General features: G+C 40.2%; 2 protein-coding genes across 4 annotated transcripts in view; one reads left to right on the forward strand and one right to left on the reverse strand.

The window, feature by feature from the left end:
* LOC118808147 (myosin-10) overlaps window positions 1-14761 on the forward strand; it is a 104885-nt gene extending 90124 nt beyond the window's left edge. For 2 of the 3 annotated variants that reach the window (XM_036570613.1, XM_036570614.1), the window contains 13 exons: window positions 336-440; window positions 527-679; window positions 1295-1543; window positions 3690-3902; window positions 5463-5675; window positions 6450-6611; window positions 7009-7137; window positions 7359-7447; window positions 8942-9065; window positions 9855-10063; window positions 10219-10327; window positions 10809-10981; window positions 12758-12893. In XM_036570613.1, the coding sequence (XP_036426506.1) occupies window positions 336-440; window positions 527-679; window positions 1295-1543; window positions 3690-3902; window positions 5463-5675; window positions 6450-6611; window positions 7009-7137; window positions 7359-7447; window positions 8942-9065; window positions 9855-10063; window positions 10219-10327; window positions 10809-10981; window positions 12758-12893 (2064 nt within the window). Of the gene's footprint in view, window positions 1-335; window positions 441-526; window positions 680-1294; window positions 1544-3689; window positions 3903-5462; window positions 5676-6449; window positions 6612-7008; window positions 7138-7358; window positions 7448-8941; window positions 9066-9854; window positions 10064-10218; window positions 10328-10808; window positions 10982-12757 lie in introns of all 3 variants that reach the window. The other variant, XM_036570612.1, reaches the window with a different exon arrangement.
* Window positions 14762-16591: 1830 nt separating this feature from the next.
* ubn2a (ubinuclein 2a) overlaps window positions 16592-21441 on the reverse strand; it is a 29172-nt gene continuing 24322 nt past the window's right edge. Inside the window, 1 exon segment of the mRNA XM_036570615.1 lies at window positions 16592-20296. Within this exon segment, the coding sequence (XP_036426508.1) occupies window positions 20250-20296 (47 nt within the window). The 3' untranslated portion in view covers window positions 16592-20249.

The following is a 21441-nucleotide window of genomic DNA, read 5'->3' on the forward strand; positions in this document are numbered from 1 at the left end:
TCCCCAGTTTATTGCTAGGTGGTTGCTATAGTATCCCTGATGGTTGCTAGAGGATTCTATGGTACCCCATATGGTTAATAGGGTGTTGCTAATGAACTCGACTCATCGTGATAAAAGATGGGTTCACAAATTTTTGCACCCCATTCATTGCTATTCATTCTGAAAACTGGCGGACGAGGACAAAAATTCAGAAAAAAAGTAAGAAGTAGAAGTCTAATAACCTTTGGATAATAATAACGTTTAGTTATCCCTAATAAATGACTTTGAAGATTTTCAGTGTCCAAAGAAAAACCCTGTCCAGTACTGACCCTCTGTGTTTCTGTGTGCGTGCACAGACGGAGCTGGAGAATGTATCTACTCTGCTGGAGGATGCGGAGAAGAAGGGAATAAAGCTGGCTAAGGACGCCTCCAGCCTGGAGAGCCAGCTGCAGGACACACAGGTAACCTGAACGCTCCAAAACAGTGAGGTGTGTTTGTGCAGCAGCTCCTGACTGACACCCTGACTGTCTGTGATGTCTGGCTGTAGGAGCTCCTGCAGGAGGAAACGCGTCAGAAGCTGAACCTGAGCAGCCGAATCCGTCAGCTGGAGGAAGAGAAGAGCGCCCTGCAGGAGCAGCAGGAGGAGGAAGAGGAGGCACGTAGAAACCTGGAGAAACAACTGGCAACCTTGCAGTCTCAGGTACACATTCACACACCTTCATATTCACATCTGCTCTTTTTTTCTCACTTTTGAGTTTTGACTAAATAAGTTTACTGAGGAAACTGTCTGTGGTGACGGACTGTACGCTGCAGGTGAGAAAAGGGTTCTTCTATCGTTATAATGTCAGGCTTGTTGAAGAACACTTTTTGTGGCTACATAGAACCATCTACAGCACATTGTTCATCAATCTGAAGAACAATTTCATGAGGCAAAGAACCCTTTAATCATGCAAAGGATTATTTGAGTGTTCATGGTTCTATATTGAACCATTTTCTTTACTAAAGAACACTTGAAGAACCATCTTTTTAAAATGTGTAGCACAACGAGTCTTACATAATTATGGCATTTTAGTTCAAGTTCAGCAGCAGGCAGGATGTGAGAACATCTCATCTAATTAATTATCCCCTTCCTGCATCACTGCTCGTCAGCTTCAGTCTATGATTGGTCATTTTGCTCGTCAGTCAAACGGCCCTCTCTTGTAAAAGTAGGTGGTTCTTGGCTGATGTTGGGCAGTGAGACCCACCAGGCTTTCTGACAGAATTTCTGGCGTACGTGTAATAACCGCTGAATAGTCTCTGATCTGTGTTCCTGCAGCTGTGCGAGACGAAGAAGAAGCTAGAGGATGACGTCGGAGTTGTGGACGCTCTGGAGGAGGTGAAGCGGAAGCTGCAGAAGGACATGGAGGCCACCAACCAGAGACTGGAGGAAAAGGCCATGGCCTACGATAAGCTGGAGAAGACCAAAACCCGGCTTCAGCAGGAACTGGACGACCTCATGGTGGATCTGGACCACCAGAGACAGATAGTCTCCAACCTGGAGAAGAAGCAGAAGAAATTTGACCAGGTAAACGTGAGAGGTTTAAGTTCTGTATGTTTTGAAAGACGAGTGCAGGTTCCAGAATGAAGTTAAACAGACAAACGAGGATGTTAGTTTGTTTGTTATCGCTTTCATTGTTAGGATTGTGATTTAGACAGTGCTCCAGACGTTACTGATAGACAGCCAGTTACTGTGTATTATCAACCAGATAACATCAATTATTAGTTTTATTGGAGTAGTTAGACTGTAGGTGGTATGCAATTAATTTACACAAATGTTTAGGTAAATATTATAGTAGCTCCATGTTTTCTGTTGTTAATCTAACAATTTTAAGTTTGAACCACACTTTGAATCAGCTTAGGGTTAGAAAATGGAAAACAACAGAAATAAAAATGACGGCACTTGAAGTTAGATTGAGATGGAGGCTTTCTGTGGTTGACTAATTATAGAAGCCCATCAAGTAGACAAATGGAGCACTGTTAGTAAACAGTGCATATAATAAACAACCAAAAAGGGTGTCACAAAATATTCACATTCTCGGATATATGAACTAAACAGAATGCATGTACCAGGATAACTGGGATATGACTGAAGGCCTATTTGGACAGGATTAGTTTTATATGGCAAGGTGGGTAATGTAATTATCACCAGTGTTTCTCAGCGATTTTAATCGTATCTGAATGCACCATATCAGTCATTATAACCGACTGAGTGCTCAGTAAAGATTCTGGCACCTTTTACCTCCCATAAAACAAGGGGCAGAAGTAACCTCAGGTTACATTAATCCTGTGCAAATGGACATTTCAGTAAAAACACCATCGTATCCTGCGGAAAGTAGGTCTGGGCGATTGGGCGATGTAATCAGATATCATTGAAGATGGACAAGTAACCCAATGGCGATGTGTAAAAGGCGATAATCACTATTTTGGTTAAGGAACTGGCAGAAAAAGAGGACTAATTTACTGCTAAACAGCTTGGAAAATGCGATGGGAAACTGGGGTTTACATTTAAGAAGTAAGTGGGCAAGACTGAGAGGGAGAGAGGTTTGTTAAGGAACCGCCCACGTTATTCCTCTCCGCTACACACTGTAATTCTAGCCTTACTGCACAGATTCCCCTTACTTTATGTGAATGGAATTAAAAATGAATGCCGATGTGCTTTGGATCTTCAGCCTCAAAGTGACTCATTGTTTTAAAACTGAAATGACTGCAAGCTGGAGAGAAAGTTCCTCTGATCCTCGTCTAAGGTGTTCTCAGAAAAAGGCAATAATACATTATGTTAATTAATAATAATATTATATACACAGTGTTTTTTTATTCACTTTTACTCTCATATTATTGAGTGATAATGTGGCCTTTAAAGATGCGGTAAACTAAACTCTGTACTGTGAGCAATATTTTCTGTACAGATTAAGTACTATGAAAATGCTGCTCTGACGACAGAAAGCATGCTAATTTTAAGATATTGTCCAGGCCTGGGGGAAAGGGAGTATCTTAAGTATGGAGGCTCAGAGAAGTGCTTACTTATGTTCTCTGACAAAGCTTCTTATTTGCCAGCTTCTTGTACAAATTTGCCACTGTTCCACTTTAAATGGTGCAGCAGTTAATAATAACGCCTGAGGCAGCAAAATGTAACTGCTGCACCATTTAAGGTGGAACGGGTAAATTCAAACAAGATGCTGGTGAATAGAAAGCAGAGTTCAGCCTCGTTGTCCTCTGGGGCTAAAGTCAGGTGTAACGTCCTGCCTCACATGTACAGTTCAAAACGTAAAAAATTACAGAAGCAAGTTTGATTTTATGTGGTGGTGTGAATTCCCAGCTAATGGTGCACTGTATTCACAAAATAATGGCTAAATTCAGTGTTTTAACATGTTTCGAGTCACCACTCTCATCTCTGTCATTTAGACCAATATTTTTTATCCCTTGCGAATCGCTCATAAGCATTACAGACAGTAAACTGGCATTACTCACTTCCCCGTGGAAAACTAATGCTTTCCAAATAGGGCTAAACAGGTGCTAAGGATTTCAGCTAAGGAACAGACTTATGGATACTGCTCCATAGTACATACTATAATGCTAAAATACATGATAACACTAAATTATAATATAATATGCCTTGCAGAGTTCACATTTATGTTCACCTCTGATGTTTAATATGGCTGTGCTGTGTGTAGATGCTGGCGGAGGAGAAGAGCGTATCGGCGCGTTACGCTGAGGAGCGAGACCGAGCAGAGGCCGAAGCGCGGGAGAAAGAGACGAAGGCACTATCGATGGCCCGAGCGCTGGACGAAGCACTGGAGGCTAAAGAGGAGTTCGAGAGGCTGAATAAGCAGCTGAGGGCCGAGATGGAGGATCTGATGAGCTCCAAGGACGACGTGGGAAAAAACGTGAGTTACTGAGCCACAAAAACAGAAATACCTTGATCGCCATGTAAAAACACATCTTTCCCCCATCCATTTATCAGAAGCAGTTATACTAGGCACCAGACTGCAACTGCTGCTCCATGTAAAGTGGAATTCCACAATTTTTTCAGAATTCCTGCAGAATTAAATGAGATGTAAACAGAGTGATTCAGAGTGGTTTGGTGTAAAATGCTTCAGATTTCTTTACAGTGGTGGTGATAGGAACCAGAGGTCACCATGACTACAACACAAATATAGACATTTTATTTACTATTCAAACCACCAGTGAACCTACACGTGTCTTCTGAGTTTTATATGGAATGTTGATGAGAAAATAGTGAAAAATCTGAAATACATTTTCTTTGGGGGCTATTTTTCCTCACAGCACCCTGCATATTATGTATCCCTCCACCATGAATGGATTTTAGGGCCAAAATCTTCTCAAAACTATCATAAAACAATGTCTCAGTCATCGGGCAGTGAATTCATAACCATTTCATGTAATAACTTTCTGTGAGGGAGCTTTTAGAGGTGGATGTCTGGTTCCTATCACCACTGCTGTGAACAGTTCTGACTCAGCAAGTTTCTCTTGAAACCAAACCACTCTGAATGACTCCATTTGCATCTCAACCATCTAATTATGCAAAGATTTAGAAATATCAGTGGAATTCCACTTTAACCTTTTCTATATCACTGTTCGAATAATGGCACACTTCCGTCATGCAGAGTTTTTTTTACATCATTTACGCATTTATGCAATATACCATTAGAAAGCTTGAAATCTCAGGATTCTATTCTCGCAAAGCGATTGTGATCTATTATTTGCAGCAGTTACGATTGCCTCATTTGCAACACAAGCACCAAACAAGCATACACTAGCAAATCTGCAATTTAAGATTTGAGCTGTGACTCAGTTGTGCTTTGTTAAGTAGGAGGTGAAGGTGAAGCAGGCTAGAGGAGCCTAGAGGAATAGGCATTTATTGGTTTAGAAATCTGAGTCAGGCCTAAATAAACTCCTCCATTGTAGCCTCTGTTACTCTGTCAGTAATTGATAGTTATTCTGACTGTGTGGACAAAGACCCGTGAATGTTACCTTTCAAATGAGAGCAGGATCTTGAAGGTAGCCCAAAACGTGTGAGAACAGATGCTCTGTTCATTTTGGGTATGCCATTACAAGCTTGAACACTTGAGGCGCTTTTCCACTGCATGGTACCGGCTCGACTCTATTCACGTTTTTTGGTTTTCTATTAGGCAAAATTTGGTAACTGATGCTCAGCATCTTCTGAACAAAATCTTCTTCACGTCTCGCCAGTTTTATTTGCTGTGACTATGACAACCAGCTACATTGAGACTATATCTGCAGTGGAAAACAAAGTAGCTGATACCAAAAGAGAGTCGAGTCGAGCCGAGTCAAATTGAGCTGGTACCATGCAGTGGAAATGCGGCTTTGGAAAAAAGGGGGCAACAATTAAGAGGTTAAGTGAGTTCTCTGTACTCGGTGGCTGGTTACTAAAGGCTGAATAAATTCTCTGTGTGTGTGATCAGGTTCATGAGCTGGAGAAGTCCAAACGTACGCTGGAGCAGCAGGTGGAGGAGATGCGCACTCAGTTGGAGGAACTGGAGGATGAGCTGCAGGCCACAGAGGACGCCAAACTGCGCCTGGAGGTTAACATGCAGGCCATGAAGGCCCAGTTTGAGCGTGACCTGCAGGCCAGAGATGAACAGAATGATGAGAAGAAAAGAATGCTGGTCAAACAGGTAAATTCCACTCCTGCTGGACACCTGGGAGAAAAGATTTAGTTCAGGCTCAGTGAAAACCTCAATACAAATATAATTCAGTCGAGAGATGATTTAGTTCAGTCCTCACCAACTCCTCATGGTCTTGTAGATCTCAAGTTCACCCATTAGACAGAAGATTCAATTCAGTACTCCAGTTTGGAGAGAAATTATTCAGTTTAGCCCTCCAATTTTCAGCACTCAGTTACATCCTCAGTACAGTATTCAGTAGATAGATGGTTCCATTCATTCTTAACAGTGTAGATGATTAAGTTCAGTTTCGGTTCATTCTTTAACCCAGCGGTTATAGAGAGAGATGAATCTGTTTAATCCTCAATAATGGAATTCTCAGTTCAACCCTTAATACAGCAGCTATTCAACAGAGAGATGATTCGATTCAGTAGGAAACTAATTAGATTCAGTAGATAACTGATTTGAATCAGTGGAGATGATTCCTTTCAATTCAGAAAGATGATTTAGTTCAAACCTCAATTATTCAAATCTCATTTTAACCCTTAGTTCAAAAAGCATTATAGGGCTCTTTTTTTATGGAGTAATAAGCCACGTCACCCCCTACACTTCCTGTAGTGTATTACAGTCTGTCACAATGACTGTGTGGATCACATGAACATCATAGAGCATTACAACTTGAATGGGATCGAAGGTCAGAAGGCAGCTGTGGGACAGTAATTACAGAAATTAATAAAAACTTTATCACGAGTGTGAAAAGTGGCCTTTTCTAATCTTTGCCCCCAGGTGCGTGAGATGGAGGCGGAGCTAGAGGATGAGAGGAAGCAGCGTGCGCTGGCTGTGGCGGCTAAGAAAAAGCTGGAAATGGACCTGAAGGATGTTGAGGCTCAGATTGAGGCAGCTAACAAGGCTCGGGATGAGGCCATCAAACAGCTGCGCAAACTCCAGGTGCTGCATGCCCTCCACAACACAGACGGCAAATCAGACGCATTTAAACATTGTTTATTAACGTTTTTAAGAACGAAAGAAATAATAAGCATGTATACTACCATTCAAAAGTTTGGAATCCCCGTTTTCATGAACATAAAGCCAGTCTTGTTGCAGATAAACATATGAAATGAATCTAATATGATGCTACTATTCTACAACTTTTTCAAATCATTAGTGTAAAGTTGTAAATGAAGTGTTAGATGTGTTTAGATTGATGACCAGAGGTGTAGATGATTCCTTAATGACTGAGAAATCTGCAGAACATTGAGAATATATATATATATATATAGACTTGAAATAGCAGGTGTTATTTGTCGTGGTCGACTAATTTTGCTGTTGTGGGTTTTGCTTGCAGGCTCAGATGAAGGACTATCAGAGGGAACTGGAGGAGGCTCGAGCCTCTCGAGATGAAATCTTTGCCCAGTCAAAAGAAAACGAGAAGAAGCTCAAGAGTCTTGAGGCAGAGATATTACAGCTGCAGGAGGTGATTATGTACAAACACATGCACTATATAGCCAAAAGTATGTCCTAGTTTCAGTCACACCCATTGCACACCCATAACAGGTGGATAAAATGAAGCACACAGCCTTGCAGTCTCAATAGACAAACACTGGCAGTAGAATGGGTCGCAGTGACTTTAAACATGGCAATTTTTTTTTTTAAATCAGTTATAACATTTAATAATGTATGTATGTGTATTTGTAGGACCTGGCTGCATCTGAGAGAGCACGGCGTCATGCAGAGCAGGAGAGGGACGAGCTGGCAGACGAAATCTCAAACAGTGCCTCTGGGAAGTGAGTTACTGCCTCAAACTCACTCTTTATACTTTAGAGTTGTGTGATTTTATGGGATTATCAGTTTACCATTTAAAATACTAATGTATGAGTTTAGTCATAAACCTATTACCACAAATAAGTGCCGATAATACAGCGTAACACAGTGTACGTTATGTTGGCCTGTTTAGCTCCGTCGTTCAGGTGGATCTGTGGTCTAATGACCTGGACCTCTGCTGCAGACAGCATGAATGATGAAATATTTACTAAGCTCCAGCAGACTCTGATGCTTTTACTGCACCAGAGAAGTTTATACCACAGGTTCATCTGTGTACAGATCAAGTCAGAGCTGAAACACATTTAGGACTTTGAACTGATCTTGGACTTTTGACTAAAATGCTTTTGCTCTGAGTGACCCTATCCCTTAATTGTGTTTATTTTATTAAAACCTATGATTGGACATTTCATTTTGTTTACCACAACAATCATAACTCTACCCAAACTTTGCCAAGTGTTTAAGTAATGATTGTTTTGGTTCACACAGAAGATCATCACATTTTTCATTAAAACACTAAAAAGTTCTTAACTGAAGAAAATATGAAAATCCTTAATGTTCCACACTGATTTTCAGAATTTGGGACACATTTACTTCAAAACAATGGGATCTAACTGCTCACCATGTGGCCATGAGGGACAGGGATGCAGCCTCACTTCCTGCTCTAAAATACAGGGGCGTGATGAAAATAAGTCTCCACCTTTAGACTAAAATATGAAAATGTGGGACATTTTTGGAATAAAGTTTTTTTTATTATTATTAAACTCAAGATAGATATAAATATTTTAACCTCAGTTTAAAACGGATAATTTTTATCTTTTTCAAAGAGCATTGAAAAATTAATGCAAAACTTAAGTATTATTTAGTTAAAATTAGGTTTTAGGGTTTAGGACAGACTCCTCCCAACAGAAAATGCCCTATAAATTATGATTTTGTAAATAATTAACCTTATTACTGTCTCTGTTTTGTGTTTAAATACATCAGAATATAATGACTGTAAATGACTGGGTTCCTGTACCAAAAAAAGTCTTTTTTTCCCCCTATGACTGTTTGTTCTTTAGAATTAAACAGGCTGTTATTGTTACTGTGCCTTTAAGACTGAAAAATAGAAATGAGCTCTCTTCTAATTGTTTGATGCATTGTGACTCATTTAAAAAGCAGTCTGTGCTGAAACACTCCTTCTAACTTCAGCATGAATGGGCTAAACCTGCTGTCTGCTGCAGGCTGAATAGGTGGAAGTAGGACATCATAAAAACAATGAATTTGTTTTTCTCAAGCTTTTATGTCTAAAATGGCTTTATTAGAAATTTTTGTTGATGGGGTTAATTAATTGATCATTTATTTAATGGGTAATTGAATCACCAAATAATTGAATACATAACTGAGTGTATGAGTGAATGAGTGACTTGTCTGTTTTGTGTGTGTGTGTGTGTGTGTGTGTGTGTGTGTGTGTGTATTAGGTCTGCTCTGCTGGATGAGAAGCGCAGGCTGGAGGCTCGAATTGCTCAGCTGGAGGAGGAACTGGAGGAGGAACAGAGCAACATGGAGCTCCTCAATGACCGCTTCCGCAAGACTGCCATGCAGGTACGAATTTGTACGGCATTAAGTCTAAAAATAATAAAGAAATGAAAGAAATCTTCTAGCTAGAGACAGTGAGTTTGTGAAGTTATCTGATAAATTCACTAAATAAAAGTTTTCTTATAGTAAATCTGTACAGTAAAGAGTGAAGTGATGTCAAGTTTGATATTTATCAGAGCTTTTCTATTTCTAGCCTTAAATGGCTGCAGTTGACAGTGTGCGGTAGTCTTTAGACATTGTGGGATAGCCTTTAGACAGCTGCAGTAAACTTTAGATGGTGTGCGGTAGTCTTTATACAACTACAGTATCCTTTAGACGGCATGCGGTAGTCTTTAGACAGTGTGTGGTAGCCTTTAGATGGCGTTTGGTAGCCTTAGACAGCTGCAGTATCCTTTAGACAGAGCGCGGTAGCCTTTAAACAGCATTTGGTAGCTTTTAGAGGACTGCAGTATGCTTTAGACGGCGTGTGCTAGCCTTTAGACAGTGTGAGGTAGCCTTCAGACAACTGCAGTATCCTTTAGTCGCAGTGCGGAAGCCTTTAGACTGTATGCAGTAGCCTTCACACAACTGTGATAAGCTTTAGACGGCTGCAGTAGCCTTTAGGTGGTGTGTGGTGGTCTTTATAGACAAGTGCAGTAGTCTTTCTGCTTCCTTCACTTTCCTCCTTCCTTGCCTCCTACAGCAGTGCTGCAGTAATCTCGAGATTCTTCCAGCTTATAGGCTGTAAAAACGTCTGATTATGTACCCTGAAGGTGTGAGGAATGCAGCCATTAGTTACGCCGTGTTTGTGTGCAGGTGGATACTCTGACCACAGAGCTGACCGGAGAGCGCAGCGCAGCCCAGAAGAGCGAGAACGCCCGGCAGCAGCTGGAGAGACAGAACAAGGAGCTGAAGGCCAAACTGCAGGAGCTAGAGGGATCCATCAAATCTAAATTTAAAGCCAATATCACCGCCCTGGAGGCCAAAATCCTGCAGCTGGAGGAGCAGCTGGAGCAGGAGGCCAAGTGAGTACAAACAAACACTCAAGGTTTACTGCCAGACTAAAGAGAGTAAATGGATAGCCCACCTTGCAGTGTTGGAAAAAATGGGTTTATATGGGTTTATAAAACTAAAATAAACAGAAAATCAAAATAATAATTGAAGTTTGTTGTGGTGTCAGGGAGCGGGCAGCGGCCAATAAGATTGTCCGGCGCACAGAGAAGAAGCTGAAAGAAGTGTTCATGCAGGTGGAGGATGAGCGTCGCCATGCTGACCAGTACAAGGAGCAGGTGAGACGCCAACATCACAGTTACTGCACAAAACTCAAAGTATATTCATTCTAATGGCACAATTGTAAGACCTCCAGGTCACTATTAGGTACTTTTAGCTCTGTCCTTCTCCTGTTGGTGGATTTTTAGCCCTGCTGTTTTCATAGTGGTGGATTTTTAGCCCTGCTGTATTCCTTGTGGTGGATTTTTTAGCTCTGCCGTTCTCCTGTTGGTGGATTTTTAGCTCTGCCGTTTTTCTATTGGTGGTTGATTTTAGCTCTGCTGTTCTTAAAGGCTTAAATCCTTTTGTCATCAGTAATTAAACGGCACGCTGAGCTCTAACACACCAATTTTACGAAACCACTAGAATTGCAAGAATTGCATTTTTTTTGTCTCCAGCAATACTATGCTGGCGAAAGTCGGCGTGAAAGAGTTCCGGCAAATTCAGGAGTTTGAGTGCATACTGAAGCTGAATGTGTGAGTCTGTATGATCTGTGTTTAGATGGAGAAGGCGAACTCTCGCATGAAGCAGCTGAAGCGTCAGCTGGAGGAGGCGGAGGAGGAAGCTCAGCGCGCTAACGCCTCCCGCAGGAAGCTGCAGAGAGAGCTGGATGACGCTACAGAGGCGAGCGAGGGGCTGAGCAGAGAGGTTAACACCCTCAAAAACCGTCTCAGGTAACACAAACACGGTACACACCTGTTTCACACACCTGAGAAAACTAGATTTTAAAAGGATGTGTAGTTGTTCAGTGTTGATTTACTCTATTAGAAAAACCCTGTTAGAATAAATAGAGATTAGTTAATACAGCAGTGATTTAGTGTTTAACCATTTCCTGCGCAGTATTATCTGTAATCACCACCCAGTACCTGTTTTATCTCCTCAGTACTACATTAGATTAAATCAGGTGCTGCTGATGGTATTTAATAAGTGTATCCAAATATTTGCTCATAGGCATTTAGTAGGGCAGGGTTAGAACGTCTGTGTGGATCAGGCCAAACTGTTGTAATATTTCTGTCTAATATTGGCAAATTTCTAGCAGATATTACTTTTTCATCCTGAACTTCAGAATTAACACTTTACACGATTTCAAACTAGTTTGTACACTCTTAAAGAAGATGGTGCTTCAAGGGTTCTTTAGTAAAGAAAATGGTTTTATATAGAACCATGAACACTTAAAGAACCTTTTGCATGATTAAAGGGTTCTTTGCATGGTAGAAGCCTTGTTCTGATTGATAGAAAATCTTCTATTGTTTCAAGCTTGACACCGTAACAGTAGAACAACCCTTTTTGGTGCTATATAGAACCAAAAATGTTCTATATAGAACCATCTACAGCACATTCTCCGTCAATCTGATGAACTCTTTCACGATGCAAAGAACTCTTTAATCATGCAAAAGGTTCTTTGAGTGTTCGTGGTAAAATGTGTAGCCTTGAAATGTTGTTAATTAACTTCTGAAATTGTAACTATTGCTGCATCATCAGTATTTATTAACCTCTACATAAATAGCAGTCAGAATTTCTTTATTTCGTCACCTGATGGATATATGATATATCTGTGTAATGCATGCTGGGTATTGTAGTGATTAACATTTAGATGCTAGATTTAAGTCAGAACGTCTCTTTTTGTTGTTGTTGTTGTTGTTGTTGTTGTTGTTGTTGTTTTGCTCGGTTAAAGCTACACTAAGTAAGACACCAAGTCATCATTTGAAATCCAGAGGTTTTGAGTTTTTCACATCACGTTGTATGTCTTTACACATTAACATCAGGCCCAAAAAGTATCTCTGGCTTGATGTTTCAGCCTCAAACAATCTCAAAATCAACATTATACTGATATGATGACTGTAGTAGATAATTCACTCACATCCTCAGAAGACGCGTCCTTCACCAAGAGTCCTCTTATAATACCCTTTCAATCGTCAGAGTCATCCACCTGGGGAAGGACAACCCACGTCTTCCGCACACGGGGGGTGCAGTTACAGATTTCCACCAGAGAGGTCTCCAAATCCCTAAAACTTACATAATGCACCTTTTAAGTAAAGTCAGTGGACCTCATTTACCAACCGTTCTTAAGAAGAAATTTCTTCTTCAAACCCACTTAAACAGTTTTAATGAAGATTCTGACATTCACCAGTGTTTTATTATTTGGGATTTGTTCTTATGTAAGAACAGAATCTACACACACTCGAGCACAAAGGCGAGAACAGTTGTGTGCTTTAAGAACACGTCATGTCTGACGTAGACTTTTTCTTAGGACCTTTCTCAAGAACACGCTTAAGAACAAACTCAGGAGGATACTGGTGAATGTTGACAATTTATACTGTATTTATTCACTTGTTGCAGGTCGTCACAGTGTGAATTACTGCCATGGCAAATCCCAAGACCTCCAATCTGGGAACTTATTCACCCTGAAATAAATCTGTGTAACATAGAATTTTTTCTCCCCCTTATAGACGCGGAGGCCCGGTCAGTTTCCCCTCGGGTCGCTCTGGCCGCAGGCAGCTGCAGATGGAGGGCGAGTGTTCCGATGACGACGCCGAAAGCAAAGCCAGCGATGTGAACGAGACCCAGCCTGCCCAGCCTGAGTAGTTATAGTGTCCCCCTGTGGTCCTGCAGTGCTATTACACCTTCTACCCCAAAACAGTCAGCACGCCAGAAACCGTAACATGTAACCCAGTTCGTTCTGCTGCTCGCGTGGTGGAGAGCAGGACTGAGGGTCCACACACACACCTCTCTAAACACATTTATACACACATGACTCCTCCACACACCTGCGTTCTGTCTACAAGCCTAAGCTGCAACGAGCATGAGAACGATTCAGTACATACGGTCATTCCCTTCATATTCAGGGAACCTCAACTCTGCCTTACTCAATGCAGCAAAGCTTCAAGGTTGAGTGGAGTTTTGTTCTAATTAGCAATCTGTTGTAATGTTAGCCTTCAGAATAATTGCTTAAGGTGAAAACACTATAGGTACAAGTGCATTTTATATGTTCAGTTTTTTTGTGCACACAGTCATACATGAGCAGCAACTCGAGTCTAGTATAAATAAATAACGATAAAGCCACTGCTTAGCTAAAGCAAGACAGGTCTGGCGTTAGAGTACGATGTGAAATTCCAACGAAGCACAGGTTCTGAGTGTTTTTGGCTGGCGGAAGTATGTGTTAGAGATGCATGGACTTCTGTTTTCTACAAGTAATAGAGAAAAAACACAAAAATGTACATGTAACCGGCCGAACCTGTGGCTGCTTCGAATTGGATTGAAAAGTGAAGAAAAAAACTGTGAAAAAGCTACTGCTTAAGCTTCTGCCCACATTAGACAAACAAAAACACTAAGATGAAAGTACCTTCAGTCATTTCCGTTCATCCTCATTCTATTTGGGACACTTGATTGTTGAAGTATTGGGAGAGATTCCGATAAGTGATGGTATTAGACGTTGACGAAACTGGATGTAAATGCAAGATGCGAAATGCTTTGTAACTGCACATTTACTACAAGCCATACGAGGCAAAACTGGAAAGAAATCCGTACATTTTGGGAGAATGTGCACATCCACAAAAAAAAGAATAATTTTTTTGTGAAGGTTTCTTCGGAAAATATCTCATCAAATGTGTGAACTATTAGCTGCTTTATTAGACACTCCGAGAAGTGCTTTAGTACATGAAGGGAAACCGACAGAAGTGAAGGAATCATTTCGTTCAGTGGGATCATCTCGTTCACTGCTGATTTTGACTGGAACACTAACATCAAAACACATTGATGATTCACAGGCACTTAGTTCGATTTGAATCATAAACCTGAGCCCTTGAGCTTCAGCCCAAAATGTATAGAAGAGCCACTACAGTTCTCAAACACACTATTATTTCTCAGTATCAGTATTATAAAGATGATGGATTAGAAACGATACTCACCTGCTCCAATATTAGTATTTAATAATGTTTCTTTAAAAAGTGCCTTAGTCACTAATTAAGAAAATATCCATGAGTTAAATGCATTGTACATCTATAATGGTGTGTATACAAGTGCAACACTAACATGAAGGCAAAACTGGCAAAACAATATAAGAATAATAAAAAAAACACTACGTAACCCTTTCTGTTTTGTATTTTACTGTGCTTTGAATCATATCCGTTATCTAAGTCTCTCTTCCCTAGTCTTCTAGGTAAGCCATGGGCCAGCTTCAGTGTTATCTGTAGGAGTTGGAACCCTCTGCCTTGGCTGCAGAGGGAGTTGCAGGATTTTATTTGGTTAAAAGCTTTACCCCTCCACGATCTAGTTACTATTATTACAATTATCATTATTATTGCTATTGTTATCACTCTTATTATTGGGCTGGCTGTTGACAACCAGACATTCAACTGCAAATATATCTCTCCTTTTTTTCTTGTATACTGTTACTGTATTTCTAGACAACAGTGATTTTTGTAAAGGAAAAAAAAATAAAACCTTCATTATAGAAGAAATACGGTTTTAATGTTTCTGAGTGTCAAGATCTCGGTGATTGTTCATGCAGGGCTTGCTTCAGCCAGGCCCACCATGATCTGAATGTTTTCGAGTATGCAGGATTTAGGCAATTTACATTTGAAGACCACTGAGTGTCTTATTAAAGGTGTGGTGTTCCTCGAGGCGCCATTCTAGGACCACTGCAGTTTTCATTGTATGTGCTGCTATTTGGTGAATGATGCTAGGTTCCTTTGCTGTGTTAACGTGTAACTGCGTGTTTCAGCCAAACCAGATGATGGACACCAACTTGTCTGAACTAAAGTAAGAACATAAGTCAATTCAGATTACAACAAGGACCAAAACCCAAACTATCAAATTACGTTAAAGCTGCACTATATAACATTTGGGGATATAGAGATCTTTCTGCAATGTGCGGAAGAACATTTTGTAGCACAAGTCGTGCTTTGGCCACCTTCCCTGTGGATGAATCTGATGATTGAAAAACAATTTGAAGAGAACTAGGGCAAAACTTGAAGGAAGCATCTTCTGAAGTTGTGAGTGAATTATCTATTATTGTCATCACATCTTCATCAGTGTAATGTTTATTTTGAGATTATTTGAGGCCTGAACATCGAGCCAGGCCTTCTTTTTGTGCCTATGCGTGACATTAATACGTAAAGACATATGATGTGGTGTAAAATCATTTCTTTTTTATTTATTTATTTTTTTTTTTAATGTTTGTGTCAAAATCCCAGTGTTTGTTCATCCAGGGCTTGCTTCAGCCAGGCCCACATTTTCCATTATGTAGGATTTATGAAATTTACATTTAAAGACCACCGAGTGTCTTTTTAAAGGTGTGGTGTTCCTCAAGACTCCGTTCTAGGAACCACTTCTGTTTTTATTACATGTTGTCACTGGTTACGGTTATCCGTAAACATGATGTTCGATTCCTCCCAACCCAATGCCTCAACTTTTAAATGATTATTTCAGGCTTTACAGGGCGACTCATAGCAGCACACACACCATATTTTATCTGAATACCGGTGGAAGTGAGAGGAGCTGCTTAGAATGTGAAAAAACCTTGACAACTACTGACTCTTTTGACTTTAAGTCAGAGCGTTTTTCCTCCCAGCTGTGCAAAACCCTCCTACCAGTGTTTGGGTCCTTTTCTGCTCACATGAAGATGATGTGGTTTGACACTGTGTGACTACCAAAATGGACAAAAGCACATATATTAGGAGGAATATTACTTAATTTTGTAGGCAATTCTCGTCACCACAAACAACAACTTGTTATTACTACTACTAAATACTAAATCGTAACATTTCTAATCATCAGTTCAGCTTAACTGTAGCACACTTATCTCTAAAAATTGACACTGACTATTCAATCTTGTAGATGACATCACTACTGCTGATTATTCACTCACATTCAGCAGGAATGATGACGCTACCAAAATAAGAGTCCTGTATAATTGTACTGTTCGAAATAAGTTCACATCTTTCAGTTGAACACTTCATTTAACAGTAGGATTATACAGGACTCTTATTTTGGTAGCATTATCATTCCTGCTGAATGTGAATAGCAGTAGTAGTCATTTATAAGAGTGAATATTAAAAGTCAATTTTGTCATACAGTTAAGCTGAACTGATAATGGTGTGTATACAAGTGCAGCACTAACATGAAGGCAAAACATAAATAATGACTACATAACTGTGATAATTAGAAATGTGATGTTCTTTCTCAGTGAGGAGCTGAATTGAGTCTGTTAAAGTAGTAAAACATGAAAATGTGAAGCATTAATATGAAATTACAGGCAGAAAAAAACACTCGTTTGAGACTCATGACAGAAATGACAGCATTTTTATTACAGAATCACAGACAAAATAATCTACCTCAAAGAAAGGAGACGAAACATGAGCTTTACTCCAGATCAGCCTCGTTAGAAAACAAAAATAAAGACAATATAAACTTTTTAAAAACTCTCTCCACCACAATATCCACGCACAGAAAACCCAGGAGCACGTTTAGGTCTGTCTACGCTAGAGATGTTACGAGGATCGGATACGGGCGCACTGGAATAAAACACACACACACACACAGTTCTGCCGAGCTGCAGTCTAACGCCGGTCGTCTTTGGTGCCGTCACTCGATTCAACACGACCCTAAAACTCTAACGGAGCTCTGTAACGGAGGCCAGACAGAAAGAGAAACTGGAGGACAAGGAAAGAGAAGGAAGAACTGATCGACAGATGGAGGTATTTCTAAGAGGTTTCTCAGCTTGAGACGATGAAGGCATGTCGTCACTGTTGCAACAAAACCTCAGCGGTCTGAATCAATTTTACAGGGGAAAACGTTCTTAACACTCATCTTTAACTGAATTAGTATGAGGAACATTTTTTTTTTAGCAAGTCACTATAAACAACTACCACTATTTTTTTAAAATAATATTACTACTATTAGTATTAGTAGTCATAGCATAAAAACATTGTAAAAACAAAATAAATATTAGAGAATTAAACTTTGTGTTTATCAGCAGAATTGGGCCTTTTATTTTGATAGCATTGTTCCTTCTGAGTGAAGTGATGAGTAGTTAATTCAGTGGATTAGCTTAATAACTCCATTCATTTCCTAATTGCTCTGCTCTGTATCTCCTATCGAGTCCTGATAAATCAACACAGGCATGTTTAACTAACTATCCCTCCTTCTGCATTAGAATAATAGCTGTAGCTGAATTACAGTCAGTGTGCAGCGTTTGTGCTGTAGCAGGTTTGTGTTTCTGCTTTAACATCCTGATCGTCAGTCTGAGTTGATTTTATAGAGCTCATGTTGGGGAACCAGACAGTGTCTGAAGGGTGGAGCTGATTTACTGTCATGAAGCTCGTGGGTAGTCCGAGACCCCTGATTTAAATGCTTCAGTGGTTTCATTACATACAAAGCATATATGCATATACGTATGCCTTACCTTTACATTCAGTTTAAAGACAAAAATCACTAAAAGTACTTTAAAAATAATAATTATGCCAAACAATAGTACCCATTTGATTTTTGGTTTTTATCCAGTGGGCCCAAAAGCCTAAATTTAATATTACAGCTGCATCGAAATTTTTTGAAAGATAAAGTTAAAAATTTCTTGTGAAAGCACATTAGATTAAATAGGTCCACTGTAAAGTGTCAAAATCTAACACTTGACAAATAATCTGATCATTTGAACAGCATTTTTAATCACGATTTTCATTCTCAGTTTGATGAGCAGATCAACAGTGAAACACCCACTGTCCTCAGTGCAGCTGCGTTCTATACGATCTGGAGATCACAAATAACACTGTGTTGCTCAGATCCAGCTGGTGTGGGTTCACGGTTGTTTCTGCTCCGAATGACAAACAAAAGAGAGACTTGTGTGCTAACAGCGCCACCTACTGGAGAAACAGGAGTTTTCCATCATTATAGCAGCAGCACTCTGGAATTCAGCATTAGATGCTTTTAGGAAACTAAGAAGTATTTAACTTTTCATTTGTTAGATTGTTTTGCAAGCTGTTTGAAATGAAACTGCCGCTCTAGTTCTCTCAGTTCTCTTTCCCAACACAGAGATAATCACCTTTGAAGTAGCAGCAGCACTTAATTCAAAAGCATAAATAAACAGCAATTTATATATATATAAAAAAATACTCAGGTTTTCAGCTGTGTCCTGAATTTCAGTTAAAGGGGAGCCCCACTGATGTTTTTTAGGGATTTTACATAATTCCGTCATCGTGCTGTAGTCATTCAGAGTTCTTTAATATGAAATGGTTAATTATAGAGAAATGTACAGAGTCTGATTTCTTTAGAGTGGTGTTGATAGGAACCAGAGGTCACCATGACTACAACACAAATATAGCTATTTTATTTACTATCCAAAACCACCAGTGAACCTACACGTGTCTTCTAAGTTTTATATGGAATGTTGATGATGGGAAAATAGTGGAAAATCTGAAATAATAAGTTTTCTTTGGGGACTAGTTCGCTTCACTGTGCCCTCCATATTTTGTATCCCACCAACATGAATGGAGTTTAAAATCTTCTCAAAAATAAAACTTAAAACAGTGTCTCAGACATCAGGCAGTGAATTCATAACCATTTCATGTAATAACTTTCTGTGAAGGAGCTTTTAGAGGTGGACGTCTAGTTCCTATCACCACCACTGTGAACAATTCTCACTCTAAGTTTCTCTAGAACAACGCATTTCACACCAAAGCATTCTGAACTACTCGTCTCAATCATTTAATCATGTGGAACTTTTAAAAATTCTTAAAGTGCAACTTCACTGATTTTTCAAAATTTTAAATGTGAACAGTGTCATTCATGTATTAATTTGGAGCATTTCTATTGGTCTGTTCATCTCAAAATATTTACACTGTTTTTAAATAGGTTTAAAAACAGTGAAATAAAGAAAAACAAAGTTGGGAGGTTTTGATACGACAGTGACGATACAGGAAGAATAACACAGTCATCTCTATAACACACACACACTCACACATATATAACAGTTCTGGGACTCTGGGTCAGCTTCCAGACCGGGATTAAGCCTAGACAGGGATCTCTGCATCTCTGTTCAGAATGCTAGGATTAGGCCTAAACCCTGTCCGGGAAACTGACTGTTTAACAGTTGACCAGAAAACGAGGCAAGCTAAGCAACAGCTTGTGTTTTTGCATTGAAGCATTTACAGTCCTGCATAGTTATTTTGTTAAACTTAACAAACTAAGGCGACTCTGTTTTATTGAAAGTGTTTGGAGTTTTATACGGAAATCCTTCAGAAAATGAAAGTTCAAGTAGAAGCTACAATCTCTAATCTCCCCTCAGTCACGCACAAACGCTCAAAACAAACCACGCGCAATAAAAGGAACTTATTCAAGTGTCGTTTCTCCTTTTAGAAGGTCCAGTGTGATCCACAGCACCAAAAACACTGAGAAAGTGAGAGGGGTTCATGATCTCATGTGCTCCCCATTCATACTGACCTGGAAATATAGCTTAGAATATTTATACGCATATATAGATATATGTATATTTTATGTACATACCCAGTTTTCTTCTTCTAAGCCTGAAAACGTGTCCCTGTATCAAACTATAAATAACAGACTCACTTTATTATTGATAGCTACGGCTTTAACAGTCTAATATAGAAAACGCTGCGAAAAGCACAGGAACTTAATAATAAATTAAATTATGTTGCTTCTATTTTCCTTCCACCCCCCTCCCCCGACCCCACTCCTTCCACAGTGATTAAGGTCTTGTTGTGTAAACATATTGACGAAATTAAAACGCTAAAACTGTAATCGCTCCTCCAATCAGCCCAAAACAACAAACGTTAAATAAAAAGATGTTAACTGAAGAAACGGGTTGTTAATCAGGTCCAAAACAGAAGCAAAACTCAGGTTCTTGCTTCTTGCTAGCTTTTAATCTGATAATAAGATAGTCGTTATCTGTTTAGTGTCGGCTGACTGGTACGTTCTGGTGGCGTCCGGTCAGTGGGACTTCCTCTTCACGTCTCCTGCCTGGCTTTGGTTCGTATCTGTGAAGAGAGGAGAGAAAGATGGAGTCACTCTTACATCACTTTGCACTTGTTTCTACACAGCTTTGGTAAACAAGAGCCGATGGCTGACCTCCAGGTGAGCAACTCTCTCCACAGGTATTACACAAATGACGTTTAAAGGACGTTTTGGTAATGAGGGATTTTTAAAATGAGCTACACTGGCCTGGAAATACTTTTTTGCTGACAAAGCTGGAATGAAGAACAACTTGTTTTGTCTACTTAAACAGTTGTAATGTAATCGTTTAAAATTAATGGACATATGGAGCCTGTAGCGCTATCATCTGTAATCGTTAGCCGCACGCAGAGCCTGTATCACTATCGTCTGTAATCGTTAGCCGCAAGCAGAGCCTGTAGCGCTATCGTCTGTAATCGGCAGCCGCAAGCAGAGCCTGTAGCGCTATCGTCTGTAATTGTTAGCCACGTGCAGAGCCTGTAACGATAACGTCTGTAATTGTTAGCCGCACACAAAATCGTCTGTAATCGTTAGTTGTATGCAGAGCCTGTAATGCTATCGTCTGTATTCGTTAGCCGCACGCAGAGCCTGTAGCGCTATCGTCTGTAATCGTTAGCTGTATGCAGAGCCTGTAATGCTATCATCTGTAATCGTTAGCCGCACGCAGATCCTGTAGCACTATCGTCTGTAATCGTTAGCCACACGCAGAGCCTATAGCGCTATCGTCTGTAATCGTCAGCTGTATGCAGATCCTGTAGCACTATCGTCTGTAATCGTTAGCCGCACGCAGAGCCTATAGCGCAATCGTCTGTAATCGCTAGCCGCACGCAGAGCCTGTAACGCTACTGTTTGTAATCGTTAGCCGCACGCAGAGTCTGTAGCACTATCGTCTGTAATTGTTAGCCGCACACAGAGCCTGAAATGCTGTCGTCTGTAATCGTTAGCCGCACGCAGAGCCTGTAACACTACTGTCTGTAATCGTTAGCCGCACGCAGAGCCCGTAACGCTACTGTTTGTAAACGTTAGCCGCAGGCAGAGCCTGTAATGCTATCATTCGTAATCACTAGCTGCACGCAGAGCCTGTAGCGCTATCGTCTGTAATCGTTAGCCGCACGCATAGTCTGTAGCACTATCGTCTGTAATTGTTAGCCGCACGCAGAGCCTGAAATGC

Source organism: Colossoma macropomum, unplaced genomic scaffold (genome assembly GCF_904425465.1).
Source record: "Colossoma macropomum unplaced genomic scaffold, Colossoma_macropomum, whole genome shotgun sequence".
In the NCBI taxonomy this organism is placed as follows: Eukaryota; Metazoa; Chordata; class Actinopteri; order Characiformes; family Serrasalmidae; genus Colossoma; species Colossoma macropomum.